The sequence below is a fragment of the Danio rerio genome, chromosome 10 (assembly GCF_052040795.2).
Source record: "Danio rerio strain M-AB ecotype USA chromosome 10, GRCz13ab, whole genome shotgun sequence".
Classification (NCBI taxonomy): Eukaryota; Metazoa; Chordata; class Actinopteri; order Cypriniformes; family Danionidae; genus Danio; species Danio rerio.
Genome location: NC_141030.1, coordinates 10,055,419 through 10,071,006, shown reverse-complemented (window position 1 = coordinate 10,071,006; position 15,588 = coordinate 10,055,419). Strand labels below are relative to the sequence as shown.

Sequence of the window (15,588 nt, the reverse complement as noted above, 5' to 3'; positions counted from 1 at the left end):
GTAAACCGATGACCTTCACGGCCAATCACTGTCATTTCTGTTAAGCACGTAAACACTGGCAAATCAGCACAGCAATTAGAAATGAAGGTTTTTAAAGTTCCAGTACCGATTGGTATCAAATTCCAGTATCTTGACAACCTTATTCTTAGAACCACTTAAACAGTCCCTTGCAGAAAGTCGACTCCAAAACATACAGACTATAATGCAATTTGATTGTGACTTAGGATTATGTAATCCACCATTTTGACCTTTATATTTAAATTTCTGGAACAACTGGAAATTATTATATATACATTTATTATATATATATATATATATATATATATATATATATATATATATATATATATATATATATATATATATATATATATATATATTTTTTTTTTTTTTTTTTTTTTTTTTGAAGCTGTGTGCTATTTCTTTGTGTTCTATTTCTTTATAGCTCAATGCAGTTCATTGACCACAAAATTTCAGGTACTGCAAACACTTTTGTACTGACAAGAACAAACTGCACTTCTATATCCTCACAGCTTTGTTTTTGTAAGTGTTAAAACAGCCTGTCAACCGTGACTTAAGGACTATAGGCAAAGATAAGTGACAAGCTGTAGTGATGGAACCTCACAGTGAAGCAAAGGTGTGAGCCAAGATCAGTCTGACTCAGCTGCTCGGTGAAAACACAGCAAACACAAACAGCACATACTCATCCCTTCATAGAGTGACACAGCACCTTTACATCAATAGTCAGCCAAACTCTCAGACCCACAAACCTGTACATTGCCGCGGCATAGAAGAGCCAGTATTGAGCCGTATAGACCACCCACAGTCTTCCTCCATAAACCCTGAACAATCCCCTGGGTCTAGACCCTTCAGCGTGACATTAACCCCACTGAGAAGCAGCCCTATTTTTGTACAGACAAGTATGCTACTATTTGTTGTATAAAAGGTCTTCTATTGAAAGCAATCAAGCTGAAGACTATCTGTTCCCTATTTTGTTAAGTCACGGCTGGTGCTCAGATGCATATTTATTGTGGCGTGTTTAGAATGCCGAGACTTGAAGTGAGAGAAGGTGCTGCAGACTAACAGGCCAGGCTTTGTGTTAGCCGTTTGTTTTTATTCACCACATGGGGTGGTGTGTGAGGGGTGTCTAGAGAAATCTGTGTGTATGTCTGACCTCTGCGTCTGTGTTTACGGACAGGGGAACATCTGGTTATAGGATGTGCCAAAGAAATGCAGCCCGACAAGCATGCTCGGTTCCGCAGATGGGTGCAGATTGAAACAGTGCTCCAAAATCTAGTGTTTGTTAGCATGTCGATCTAATTAAATATACTTATTCTATTAATAAAAATAGAATGAGAGCCATGCGGATGGGGATTGCCTGTAAATGTAGGCTCCTTGCCAGTCTGCTATGAATTATTGACTTGATATTTTCAGTGGTGACATTGGAAATCCAATCATGTAAGCATCTGTTGTTTACAAGGTATTTAGACAAACAAGGCAGAGTCTTTGTTGGCCCACCTTACGATGCTCTTCATGAATATCTATACGATGCTCTTCAGAATCAGGAAAAACTAATATAAAGAACAACCTGGTGTAAAATGTTTTTGCAAACAAAATCAGGACAAAAGGAAGTTTGTTTCAGAGGATTGAAACAGCTTGTCCAAGCAAACTTAAAATAATGCTAATCTTCAATGAATCATCTATTAAACTGCATCCCAATCATCACAAATACTGCAAAAGACCTTTTGGAACTCACAGAAATCAGTCAAGTTTGGTGAGGGAAAAATCATGGTTTGGGGTTAAATTCAGTATGGGGGAGTGTGAGCAATCAGCAGAGTGGATGGCAACATCAACAGCCTGAGGTATCAAGACATTTGTGCTGCCCATTACAATACAAACTACAGGAGAAGGGCAAATTCTTCAGCAGTATAGCGCTCCTTCTCATACTTCAGCCTCCACATCAAAGTTCCTGAAAGCAAAGAAGGTCAAGGTGCTCCATGATTGGCCAGCCCAGTTACCAGACATGAATATTATTGAGCATGTCTGGGGAAAGATGAAAGAGGAGGCATTGAAGATGAATCTAAAGAATCTTGACTCTGGGAGTCCTGCAAGAACGCTTTCTTTGTCATTCCGGATGACTTCATTAATAAGATATTTTAGTCATTGCAGAGATGTACAGTATGGATGTAGTCTAATAAGCGGTCATTCTGACAATTGTCATACAAGTTGTCACATTGTCACATCATATTTACATTTAAAGCTTCTATTGTGATATTAAAATTATTTAATTAAGTCATCATCCTATAATATACAACCTTTTTGGTAATACATCTTATAGATGTATAGTTAGGCTGCGTTAGACCACGAATGTCAGCGACTCATTTTCACTGTCTCAAGCAGGGGAGAAGGCTTTTTCATGGCACTGAATATGGTCATTTGAAAGACATATCTAAAGCAAAGTTGTGTTTTTGTCAACTGAAAATTCTGATTTTGTAAGTTGGAAGTTGCTAGGCAACAGAGGCAAGCATATTTAAAGTCACAAGAAAAAAACAGCAGACAACTAAAATGCATGCTTTTATTTTGACTGCTATGGCAGTTCTACGTAGAAATATTCATAACTCTTTCGTGTTTTGTAATTATAAAAGAAAATATACACTTATTTAGTAAATCGCAGAAGGATAGATATCTGTTTCATTTCATCAATTTTATTAAATTGCATACGTTAAAAACGCTCAAAATGACCAACTCGGTACTTGTAGTGTTAAGGGCACCTATGGTGAAAAATCGACTTTTCAAGCTGTTCGGACAGACATGTGTGTAGGTATAGTGTATACCATCATATTAAGGCGATATAAACACACAGAGTCCTTTTTTTTTTTCAATTAACAATATTAAAACGGTGGACCAATTGGAGCGGTTTTGAGACCAACCTTGACGTAGGAGTGCAGCCCCCCTGCACACCGAATTGATTGACAGCTGCGTATTAAGATGTCTCCGTAGTAATGCGTATAATCATAACAAGACAGGACGTGCGCAAAGCAACCGGGAATAAAAGGTCTGTTCAGTTTGCTAGAATCATCAATCATCATTAAATGTAAGTGTGAGTTTTACAAGTTTAAAATGTTTTAAAACAGTGCATGTTTGTAATGAATTACAGAGATTTAATTGCAGCGTATCAGTACAATTACAAAAGATGCTTCAATCGCTGTTTGTAGACATTAAATCAGGCTTATTTTGTAAATTACATAACAGATATCCATACAGAAGTGTATATTAACGTGTATCCTGTAACATTTGCTGTGCAAAAAGAGTTCAAAGCTAAACGTGCGCACTGTCTGTGTGTTTGTGTCCATGGTGTCTGTGTGTGCGTGAACTTTGTAACGACATTGTGCGTGACTCATCGTTGCAACTCCACAACAAATGCATAAGATAATCATTGGTAAAGTTCTTACTGTAATATTTCTTACAAACACTATGCAAGATCTGCTTCCTTCATGTCTGTTTTTTGTCTAGAGCAGCTGAGGGAAGAGATTGAGGGATGCTAGCAGGCACGTGGAAATGGTGGGCATGAAGGACTAGCCTTAAAGGCACAGATCACAAAAAACGTTACCTGATGGTTAGAAATATAAAACAGAAACTTCTAAAATGTATAATAAATAATCTTTTGAGTGTTTTGAGCTGAAACTTTTCAGACACATTCTGGAGACACAAAAGACTTATATTAAATCTGGAAATAGGGGTAACCTGGGTCCCCTTTAAAACATAAGCTAAATTAACCAAAATATTTTCATCACCCAAATACAAAAGAGACTTTTAAGTTACTACTACAATGAAAAAATAAACTAGCTTATAGTCTTTAAAGTGTAAATATGTCACATTTATTGGCCGGCAACCCATATTACATAAAAATGTCTTTTTTAACCATAATTAAAATGCTGTGTCTATGTGGTGTGCATACACATGACGACACTTGTCCACTAGCGTTTTTACAGAAACTCACATACTGCTCATGCACCCTTGACAGCAGAAGAGAAGGAGAACATACCATATAATGTAAGAAGGATAACAGCTCCTCTCAAACACATTAAACAGCCAAACATCCTGTCCATCAGCAGCACTTCAACCTCAGGTCAAGCAGCTTCAAACTATACATGCTAAACTATGTTATTCTAAAGCCCTTGATATAAAGCAAAAGCACTCTGTCCTCTACAACAGTATTTTTCAGATGCGCTTGTAATAAGTTACTGTGGATTGACATAACACTTTTGCCTCATACCATATAATTAATATATGTATAATCACAAACTCAAAATAACACACAGCCCTTGAAAAAAAAATAATAAAGGTGCTTTGAGTATATTGTAGTCTTAATATTCATCAATTATTCATATACTACACTTTTCTCTTCCTTTAGGGGAAGGAAACAAATGTAACACAATAAAACAAAAACAAAACCCTTCTCCTCTCTCCCACCTCACCACACAACAACCCCAAAGCATAATTAATTCTGAGTGTGCCTCACACAGTGGGCTTGACAAACCACCTGTAGAAAACACACTTTTTCATTATTCTGACACTTCAACCAACACGCGCACCAGTTTTTACACATTTGCACCAGACACATTCTAATTCTACACTCACACCAGATGCGGAGGAAGCATCAAGCGCGAGTGATTTACATGTTAAGTCAATGTAAATACGCGAATAGCCATCCTGCGGCACGAATGAAACAGGCACGAGTTGAGCATTTTGCACATTTTTCCCTCTTGATGTGCGAATCGCTCACGTTGGAAAATATGATCTTCAGCAGACATTCGCAGCAGACATTTCTCTTGTGGGGGCGTGATTATGATGTAGCACCTGTTGATGGTGTCCAAAGAGGAAATCCTCTTGCTGACACTGGACAACAGTTCATCAAACTGGGCTCAGCTCATTCGGAACTACCACTGAAAGTTGAACTCACAAAGCTGAATACACCTCTGAAAGGATCTAGTGGGCTCAAACAGGGCGGCAAACGAATATATGCTGTTTATCAGCCTTCCTAAAGTATATAAGCACAGCTATTCTCTCAGTAAAATCCATGTTAGCCATTTAGCAACAAAGCTAGAGTCAACCAGGCAGACGTGCACTGCTCTCTGGGGTTTTGTACTCAAAGCACCCCATACTGACTGCCTGGAGGTATGATATATTAGTGTAAACGGGGTCTGGGTGAGTATTTTTCACGAGTGGGTTGCTACTGCGACGGGGGCGAGGCAGAGGATCGTGATGTCTATACACCATCAGCGATGGACGATGGCATCGTCTATCGACCCAGCCTTAATTGCCTCTTGTTGTTGAATTGCTGAATGCCTGAATGCCAATTGTAAGTCGCTTCAGGCAAAAGCGTCCGCTAAATGACTAAAAGTAAATTTAACAAGATTTTTCCAAGGAGAGTGTTTGAGTTGTTTTTGTCCATAAAAAGAAAGTTAACATGGACCCAAACAGCCAAGATTTCCACAAAGATAGAAAAACAGATTTTTATCCCCTCCAAACATTATCTTTTGTGTAATTTCACACACAACAACCTGCCTTTTTTCATCAGCACTGGCACTCTGCTCTATAATGGCAGCCATCCTTTCCATGGCAACAAGCATAAATAAATGAAGTCATTGGGTCTTAAAAGAGTGGTAATACTTGAGTAATACATGGAAAAGCTGAAGGCACTCAGTAAAACTAAATCAAGCTTGTCATCGCTCAAGCCGTGGTGTTAAGACGTGTCCTGTATTTATGACCCAGCCCTGGTGAAAATCAGCACCCGTCTTAATCCAGCCATTTGGCCCAGATATACCAGAGCGAGGCCTGTCTTTTAAAACATAGGAAACTCTATATTTCTCACTAAAATGTTTATGGGAAGCAGAGACAGACTGCTCCATCAATGTCACTTTGTTGCTTAACTTGCCGTGAGCGCTGAGCTATAGAGCAGCCAACCAGTTCCGTGATAACAACTCAAAATAGAAATGTGGGCCATTCAATGCATCCATTGAATTACACACAATGGCAAAACTCTGAGAGCACGGCTATTCTTTGTGCGACACTTGTAAGAAATGAATCACCATGGTTCCCAGGCATAAACCACAAACACACACACACACACACACACACATATATACATAGAAAGCATCTGTTGTGTTTAAAAAATAAAGCCTGGTTCAACATATGTCATATTTAAAACAATATCAGCTGCATATATTGAATTGGCTAGAATGTTAACAAAGCACTCATTAATTACTTATTGCGCAATGTGAGAGGAAAGTGAGGCTTGTGGTTTAGTTTTCACTCAAAGCCTGTAGAGGATTATTGTAGGCCACTTTTATCAGAGTGTAGAGCATTAGCAGGGCAGACGGTGAAAAGTGCATCTCCGTGATAACTAGCTGAGTGGAAACAACACCTTTCTTCAAGGCCTTTTCTTCAAATAATACAGTGTTGCTACGTGTAGTTACATTTTTTGAGAGGTGCACATCAGCGACACCAACGGCCATGCCGTAGGGCTATGTGTCGACGCGTAGGCTGCGCTGTAGTATGCGCGTGCGCTTGATGCAGAAGTATAAATTGGTCTTAAGCTCATAACTACACATATTTGTACAGAAAACGTTTGCTGTGTTTCCTCACTGGCCACTTTATTAGGTACAACAGCTCATTAACGCAAATTTCTAATCAGCCAATATATATATACACGTATATTATATGTTATATGTTATTATATTATATGTATATTATATATATATAATGTTTGTATGTATGTATGTGTGTGTGTGTGTGTGTGTGTGTGTGTGTGTATATATATATATATATATATATATATATATATATACACACAATTAACAATATTTTGTAATTCTTGGAACGTGCATTTAATTCTCAAAAAATAAAGAAAAAAAGTAAATATATCTTCCCTATTAGTTTGTCTATCCTAGATGCTTTGAATTCCTGAAGGTGAGTAAGGTCGGATCAATTTTGAGCTTAATATATGTAATATAACAAGTCCAGCTGCATGCACTTCTGGACAGATGGGAAACGTTTCTAGGATTGGCACTCTGGAAATGAAATCCTTTTTTTTGTTCTTAGAAGCTGGTGATGTCTTCTAAGTAATACACTCTTCCCTTAAATGGTGCCATGCTACTGCATTCAATCATCCAGACGAAACTCCAAATCATCCCAAATTTTCTTACGCACAAAGAAATCTTAGAGAATTGAGAGTATTCATTCAACTAACTGCATTCGAGAACTGACAAAATGGTGCTCTTGTCATGACCAATTCTTTCTGAACGCAAATGATTACTTTGGATCAATTTCATAAACATGTTCAGCTCTTCAGAGTTGCTAGCAATTTTCATTGATATTATTTACAGTTACACCATACAGTTTTTTTCAATGACAGTCTGTGTACAAAACACACAAAACTTAGTCATAATAGTGATGAATGTTGGAAAATAAATTAAGTCTGTTCACCTCAGTACAGCATAAGTAACAAAGCTATACATGCAGGAGCGGCACAGCGTGGCTGTTGTCCTAACAATCTCACACACATTCAGTGTGTACATTGGGTTTATTTGGACTTTGGGATGGGTGGTGGAGAGGAACATCTTGTGGCCACCTGGGACCCCAAGTGCTGCGGGATGTTTTCTTTACATAATGACAGCTGACATGGACATGCCCAGTGAAATTGCTGCAAGAATGTAGCCTAAAAAAGGCGGCAAGGCATCCTTTGCCCACTAAATATGGCAGTTTTATGGATGTTGGAAAAAGTCAGAAAAGTTTTGTATAAATAAAGTCAAACTCTACTACTAAGTTACAAAAAAAGTTTTTAAAATGCAAGGTCTCAAAAGTAAAAGACATATACCAAGCAATGATTCACGCTACAACAAACTATTATTACAAACAAAAGAAATATATATTTACCATAAACAACATGTTTGAAAATTAATATGTGCAGGTAGCTGTAGGTCAATGTAAAATATTTTCAAAATAAATATGCATTTAAAAAACATTTATTAGACTTTCTGTGAAATCCTTTTTCTTTTTTTCAAATATTTCCAAGTGCTGTTTAATGAAGCAATATTTCCAACATTCTTTGAAACATAATAGTTTAATAACTAACTTCTACTAACTCATTTCTTTTGTATTTGACACAATGACAGTACACACTATTTTATTATAGCTATTAATAGCTATTTTGCAAGATACTAATAATTAAAGGCTTAACTAGGTTAATTTAGGAAAGTCAATCAAAATTATAAATATTTCTTAAAGGGTAGCATGATGAAAATAGTCTTTTGGGAGCTTTCCCTGTTCATCGAATTGACTGACAGCCGCATAATAAAATGCATCCATAGTAACATATAATCATATCTAAAAGACAGGACATGCACAAAGCAACCGGGATTAAAAGATCTGTTCAGCTCACTGTGATCATCAATCATCATCAAACATAAGTTGTACAAGTTTAAAGTGTTTTTAAAACAGAGAATGCTTGTAATGAATTACAGCAATTTTACCGTCTTTACTTGATCACCACAGCCACATGTCAGTAAAATTATAGAAGAAGATGATTCAAACCCGGTTTGCGAACATTAAATCAGGTTCATTTTGTACATTAACATAACAGATATTCATACAGCAGTGGATATTAATGTGTATCCTGCCACATTTGCTGTGCAAAAACAGTGCAAAGTTAAATGCACACACTGTGTGTGTGTCCAATGTGTGTGCGTGCCTGAAATTTGTAACAACATTGTGTGTGACTCTTCAACTCCACAACAAATACAAATAATCATTGGGAAATTTCTTACCGTAGTATTTCCCACAAACGACCTTCATGTCTGTCACTGTGCTGTTTTTCTGATGCTGGCAGAGATTGAGGCACTCTGACAGGCATATGAGAATGGTGGGCGGGGAGAACTAGCATTAAAGGCACCGCAGCGAAAAACAGCTACATAGTGTTCAGAGCAGAAAATTCTAAACTTCTGAAAGGTACAATAAATAATCTGATGGATGTTTTGAGCTGAAACTTTACAGACACATTCTGGAGACACAAAAGACTTATCTTAGATCTTGAAAAGGGGGTAAAATAGGTGCCCTGTAAGAGGGTATATAACATTGATTATAGCAGTTTTTTATTCCAGCCCAACTAAAATAAATAAGATTATCTACGGAAAAAAAAAATATATTTAATAGGAAATAGTGTGGTAAATGTCCTTGCAAAATTTTAAATAATTTGTGAAATATTTCAAAAATCATAAAAATTTCACAAAAGAGCTAAAATAATGTAGTCTTTAACTATACATTAAACATTTATTCATGATTTATACTGTATTTAAATCATCGCAAAAAAGAAAAATTGCACATTTTAACAACACAAATTTCACAGGAGGGCTAATAAAATTTAGTCTTCAACTAATATAATTTAGTGATAATATAGTACAAAAATAATAATACAATTAAAACTAATTTTAAATACAGAGATTTCACAGGAGGGCTAATAAAATTTTGTCTTCAACTATATATTAAACATCTATATATGATTCATATTGTATTTAATTCATCAAAAAATACATTGCATATTTTAACTACATACACTTCTTCCTCAAGGAAAAAAATGAATAGACCAGTCATGATAAGGAATTTTTGTTGTGTGATTATTAAATGTCATATTAGTTAAACGCATAATTACAAACTTTGAAACCAGTGAGGTAGAATGTAAATGTCATTGTAAAAATGGATTTAACTTTATTTGTGCATTTGTAAATATATATATTTCACTGCCAAAAAAGTATTGATTTAAGTTAAGAATTGCATGATAAGTCGATATACTAATTACTATGACAGGTCTAAAAATGAGGGGAGGATCTTTGCATTTTTAGAATAAACTTCTTATGGTAAATTTAATATTCATTATGTAACATTTCACCAATCAACAATTCCATGTAGAATGTTTTGTTTTTATTCTGTTCACCTCACTTATTTCATTCCAAATCCTCTTATCTCACTGAAAATACATGACTTAGTGTCACCTTTCATTGTTGCGAATCACATTGAGTGTGAACATTCGTTGACTTTCACCCCGTGGGTGAAGTTCAAGTCTTTTCTGTTCACAGAGTAAAGGAAGCCACAATGACCGTTGTGAAATGCAGGGAAGAGCAAGGCCTTAACAAGGAACAACCAGCTTTTACATTAGAGACAAATCACATTAAGGCCCAAATGAGACAGGCAACAGAAGGCTTACTGATTTCTGAGAATTGTGCTCTTGAACGCTGTTTGAAAAGAGGCTAAAAATTCAGCATTCAGCATTTTCCTGAAAATATATTCAAGGACTGTAAGGCTCCTTGGGGACACAGTGAAACGACTGACAAGATACAGTACACTGACAAGCATCTCCGGGGTTTCAGCAAAGGGTCAAATAGCACAACTACACATGAACCAACCAAGTTTGCAGGCAGATTGGGGAATTTACTGTATATCAAATGCATGACAATAGTGATGTTTTTTTTTCTTTGGTTAAAGAACACACTTTAACCAAAAAAATATATATTAATGATTAAACAAATTCATAATTAAAAAAATAAACTAGTAAAATAAGAAAAATTGCAAATTTTTTGCATGCCAAGTTACACTGTATCACATTTACACATTCTGGTTTAGATAAACCACAAGGTTTGAGAACCAAAACAGCCACAGTCCTTCTTTCTAATAAACATTACTCAGCCATTAGCAATCCGATGGTACTGCTAATCATATAAAGTGCTTCTGCTATTACTTGGCTAATGAGCAGGTCTCTATATCTCTGAACTGTCTCCATCCAAACAAAGTACCTCATGATAGCGGATCATATATACATATATACTATAATAAATACTCTCTCTTCCTACTGTTGAGACATACTGTAATTATAGACTTTTTGGAACAAAAACCTGTTTTGACATTCAATCAATTACTTAGAATCGGAAAAAAAATTAACTGAATGTACATTTGGTCCGATTAAGCAAAAATATACACTGAATTTTATGGCAAAATATCACAGTCATACTGTATCTCTTAAACAAGCAAACACGATGCTCAATCATTGGTGTTTAAGAACACACTCAACAGTGCTCAAATGTTAGTAGGAAATTGCCATTTTTTAATTTTAGTACCAACTGTAACCAAAGTTGATACTTTTGACAACCCAAGTCCATGCACAGGTAGCTGGGTAATTGGTGTTGCCTGTAAGAGACATCAAAATTCACTCTCAAAAACTGGTTTAAATTAGCTAAATGCGCGAGAGCAGAGTGTAAAGTGCATTAAAGATGGTGAAGGAAACCCCGTGCTGACGCTTTCATGTGTGAGTTTTGTGTTGCCTCATCGCCACTTCAGGTCAGAATAACAACACACGAAAAAATGAGTGCCAAATAACAGCAGTGAGGAGAATTTAAATAAAAAGGATGTAAGGATGCCGACAGAGTGGCTTTTTGGTTTCTTTTTTTGTGCATCCCAGCCACTAGCACCCATCTGAAAGATTTTTATTAATTTTTTTTTTTTACATTGGGGGTATTATAGTCATTCAACTTCACAACTGGCAAATAAAGTGGTTAAAAAACTAATATTTCTAAATAGAGTGTTGTTAAAAATATTTGATTACTATTAATACGGAATGATATGAAACATGATATTTGGATTTTTTTTTTCTGTATCACCCAGCCCTAATGTAACAGTTTTGAGAAATGTTTCTTGTTTTTTTAGTTAACATAATTTACAGAGTGTTCATTTATATGATAAATACCCCAATGTCAAGCAAACTAACAGATCTGTGCTTGAAAACACATGTTTAGGCATCATTCATGCCTACAGTACAAAGGAAACCTTATGCACAAACATGTAACTCTACATTTCCATAAATAATTCATCGAGATATCTGATCAAAACTTCTGGGCCAACCAAAGAAAGCACTGATAATGAAGAGGATGCATTCGAGTTGGTCCTCTGCTTCACCTTATGTAATGAAATGTGCACTGAAATGGAGGATGGGAACCGTAAGCCTACCTTAGTGATGAGAGTCCGGTACTCCTCCACCAGATGGTCATTGTTATGACATCCGGCCAGTAGCTGCCACACCTCCCCTCTCAAGGCTTCTGGAACACCGCTGCGCACCAGCGCCGGGAGCTGTTTGGGACGCACTGCCAAGTTCAGATGCCTGATGAAACATTACAACACCAACAGGGACTCATGGTTACCACTGAATCACAGAGCTTAAATTTAAGACACACCAGGTTGTGTCTGCATTGTGAAACATGTGTTAAGAATCGATGACTGCAGATTAACACTAAATAAATGTGATTTGGATTATTTCAACACTTACACTGTCTTTACTACACAAGATTTGGCTGTCTGACGCATTGTGACTCAACAGAAACATTTAAATACTAGCCATTGTTTTACATAACAGCCACTGCATTCTCAAGGAAATGGTAAGGGTTATAATCTGATTAGTACATAATTAACATTACTAAAAGGGCAAAGCAGTGGCACAGTAGGTAGTGCTGTCGCCTCACAGCAAGAAGGTCGCTGGGTCGAGCCTCGGCTCAGTTGGCGTTTATGTGTGGAGTTTGCATGTTCTCTCTGCATTCGCTTGGGTTTCCTCCGGGTGCTCCGAAGACATGCGGTAGAGATGAACTGGGTAGGCTAAATTGTCCGTAGTGTGTGAGTGTGAGTGTGAATGTGAGTGTGGATGTTTCCCAGAGATGGCTGGAAGGGCATCTGCTGCGTAAAAAGGTGCTGGATAAGTTGGTGGTTCATTCTGCTGTGGCAACCCCAAATTAATAAAGGGACTAAGACGACAAGAAAATGAATGAATGAATGAACGAATGATCATAACTAAAAGTACATGCTGAGTGACTGTTGTTGGTTGAGTCGAACTTTCATTTTCAAATCATTTGTAAGTTATTTTATTTTCAAGATCGGAGGTGAACTATATTTGCTGCTGCTTTCAGTAATATGGCAATAAATGTCACATAAAATGGTATTTAAACTCACACTGGTAGAATTTAACACTTTAATTTAACACATAATCAGTAGCTGAGAGGATTAATATAGTAGTTATGCTGTTGTTTTGCAGTGAAAAAGAAACTGTTACTAAAATAGAAATTTTGTGTGTCGCTATCACAAACGGTTTGGACAAAAGTTTGTTTTAACATGAACATTTTTTGAACTTTTGATTTATGAACTTTTACCAGGTGTTACAGTGCCACATTGTGTATTGACCTTATTCTCTGCAGACGAGCGGGCGCTGCCATTTGAATATTTTTGGCACGAGACTTCCGGTCTCATTCACTTCCATTCATTTTTAGACATTAAAAAACTGCTTGTTTCGCTGTTTGATGTTGTAAACTGATATTTCCTTGTCATATTATTCTACTTGGTCTGTATAGTCATGCAAACATTTGTTTGTAGAGCAAGTAGTTTGACCGTTTTTTGCCGTTTATTATTCCTTGTCATTTCTCCCATAGGCGACTGAAACGGAAGTTCCAAGACAATCGCGAAAACAGGCGCACTTCCGCATTTTAGAATAAGGTCAATAGTCAGGACAAGATGTTACAAGATCACATTTATGTAGTGCCCTATTGCATTGAAGAAAATGTAGACGGAGTTGCTGAGTCATAAAAATGGGTTTGGCTGAAGAACAATAATTGTCACGAAAATCAGCAAACTTCTAACATATCAGAGGTAGAACTGTATGCAGAATTACACCTGAGTGATTTTAGAATGTCATCTTACTATATAAGAACATGAACTTCATATCCAGAACTGTCAATTTATATGAGAAAAATAAACTGTCATTTAATAAAAATATGTTTTTAATTAGGGGCAGCACGGTGGCTTAGTGGTAAGCACTGTAGCCTCACAGCAAGAAGGTCGCTGGTTTAAGTCCCGGCTGGCCCATTTGCCATTTCTTTGTGGAGTTTGCATGTTCTCACCAGGTTTGCGTGGGTTTCCTCTGAGTACTCTGGTTTCCCCCACAGTCCAAAGACATGCGCTGTAGGTGAACTGGGAAAGCTGAATTGTCCAAAGTGTATGAGTGTGTGTGAATAAGTTTCCCAACGGGTTTCCCAATACTGGGTTGCAGCTAAAAGGAATCCGCTGAGTAAAACATATGTTGGAAAAGTTGGCGGATCATTCAGCTGTGGCGACCTATGAAATAGAGACTAAACTAAGGGAAAATGAAGGAATAATATTCCAAAACAAACAAAAAAGCACCTGGGGGTAGCTCAAATATTTGGTCGTGCTCTTTGGGTAAGGGATTCATCGAAACAACTACATAAATCAGTCCAAGGTAATCAAAAAATGTGGAAAATTTTAATTTGATTTTATTCACATGGTAAAAACCTTTAAAAAAAACTATTTGTCTACTTATACCATGTTTTACACTTATGTAAGTTTTGTGAAGAAAAAGTAAATACTTTTAAGTGTGTAACAAAAGAGTATGCAGGCTTTAGGCCATACTTATTCCTCATTAACGGACTGTTCTGTTGCTTAGTTACGTGCTCCATCCTATCATCCATGTTTCTTTCATATTTAATATCCTACCATATTGGAGATGCATCAGAAGATTAATCTGCCATTCCCAAGTGCTTGCATAATTATGCATTTAAAAGTTAACGACCAAATGTTCACATTGTTGTTGTAAATATAATGAGTCAAATGTGAAATATTCTCAATTGTGATAGATATTAACAATCATTCAAACATCTTTACCAAAGCCTCTCTATACATGTCATGTTTGTAGTTTGATCTCTTTTTATCCAAGTTGGAGGTTGTAATCGAATTCACATCCAATGCGTAATTCAATGGAATGTTATGGAATGTATTCATATAGCGCATTCATTATGTATGGCCATACACCCAAAGCGTTTAACAATCATGAGCGGGCAACCATGTGCAGCATCCACTTGGATGATGCGACGTCAGCATAAGGACAACAGCACCAGTGCGCTCACCACACACCAACTACAGGTGGAGTGACTAGACATTAATAGAGCCAATTTGTCGGAAGGGGATGATTGAGAGGCCATGATGGGTAAGGACCGATGAAGGAAATTTGGCCAGGACACTTAGGTTATACTCTTTACAAGAAATGCCATGGGATTTTTATTAACCACAGAGTGTCAGGACCTCGGTTAAACGTCTCATCTGAAAGACGGCGCTCACTGACAGTATAGCGTCTCCTTCACTTTACTACGGCATTATGACTCACACAGACCACAGGTTGAGCACGCCCTGCTGGCCTCAGTAACACCACTTCCAACAGCAACCTAGTTTTCCCATGTGGTCTCCCATTCAGGTAATTACCGGGCTCACCCTGCTTCAGTGAGTAATCAATGAGTAATCTTGGGCTGCAGGGTGATATTGCTGTGGCTGTGATGTATTGTAACTTTGAAATACTCATTTCATCATTCTATGATTTGAAACACGATTTATAAATTTATTCCACAATTCACATCTGAAACACACAATTCTATTTTCAAAGCATTATTTTGGTCAGATAGTACGTATATTGGGAAACAGCAATTGATTTGTCTA

At 36.9% G+C, this 15,588-nt stretch overlaps 1 protein-coding gene across 4 annotated transcripts in view; it reads right to left on the bottom strand.

Annotated features, from left to right (window-relative positions):
• The window catches only part of rabgap1 (RAB GTPase activating protein 1), a 149,942-nt gene that overhangs the window by 63,911 nt on the left and 70,443 nt on the right, over positions 1 to 15,588 (bottom strand). For all 4 annotated transcript variants that reach the window (XM_087270202.1, XM_087270204.1, XM_087270205.1 and 1 more), the window contains one exon: positions 12,055 to 12,205. In XM_087270202.1, the coding sequence (XP_087126328.1) occupies positions 12,055 to 12,205 (151 nt within the window). The remainder of the gene's footprint in view (positions 1 to 12,054; positions 12,206 to 15,588) is intronic.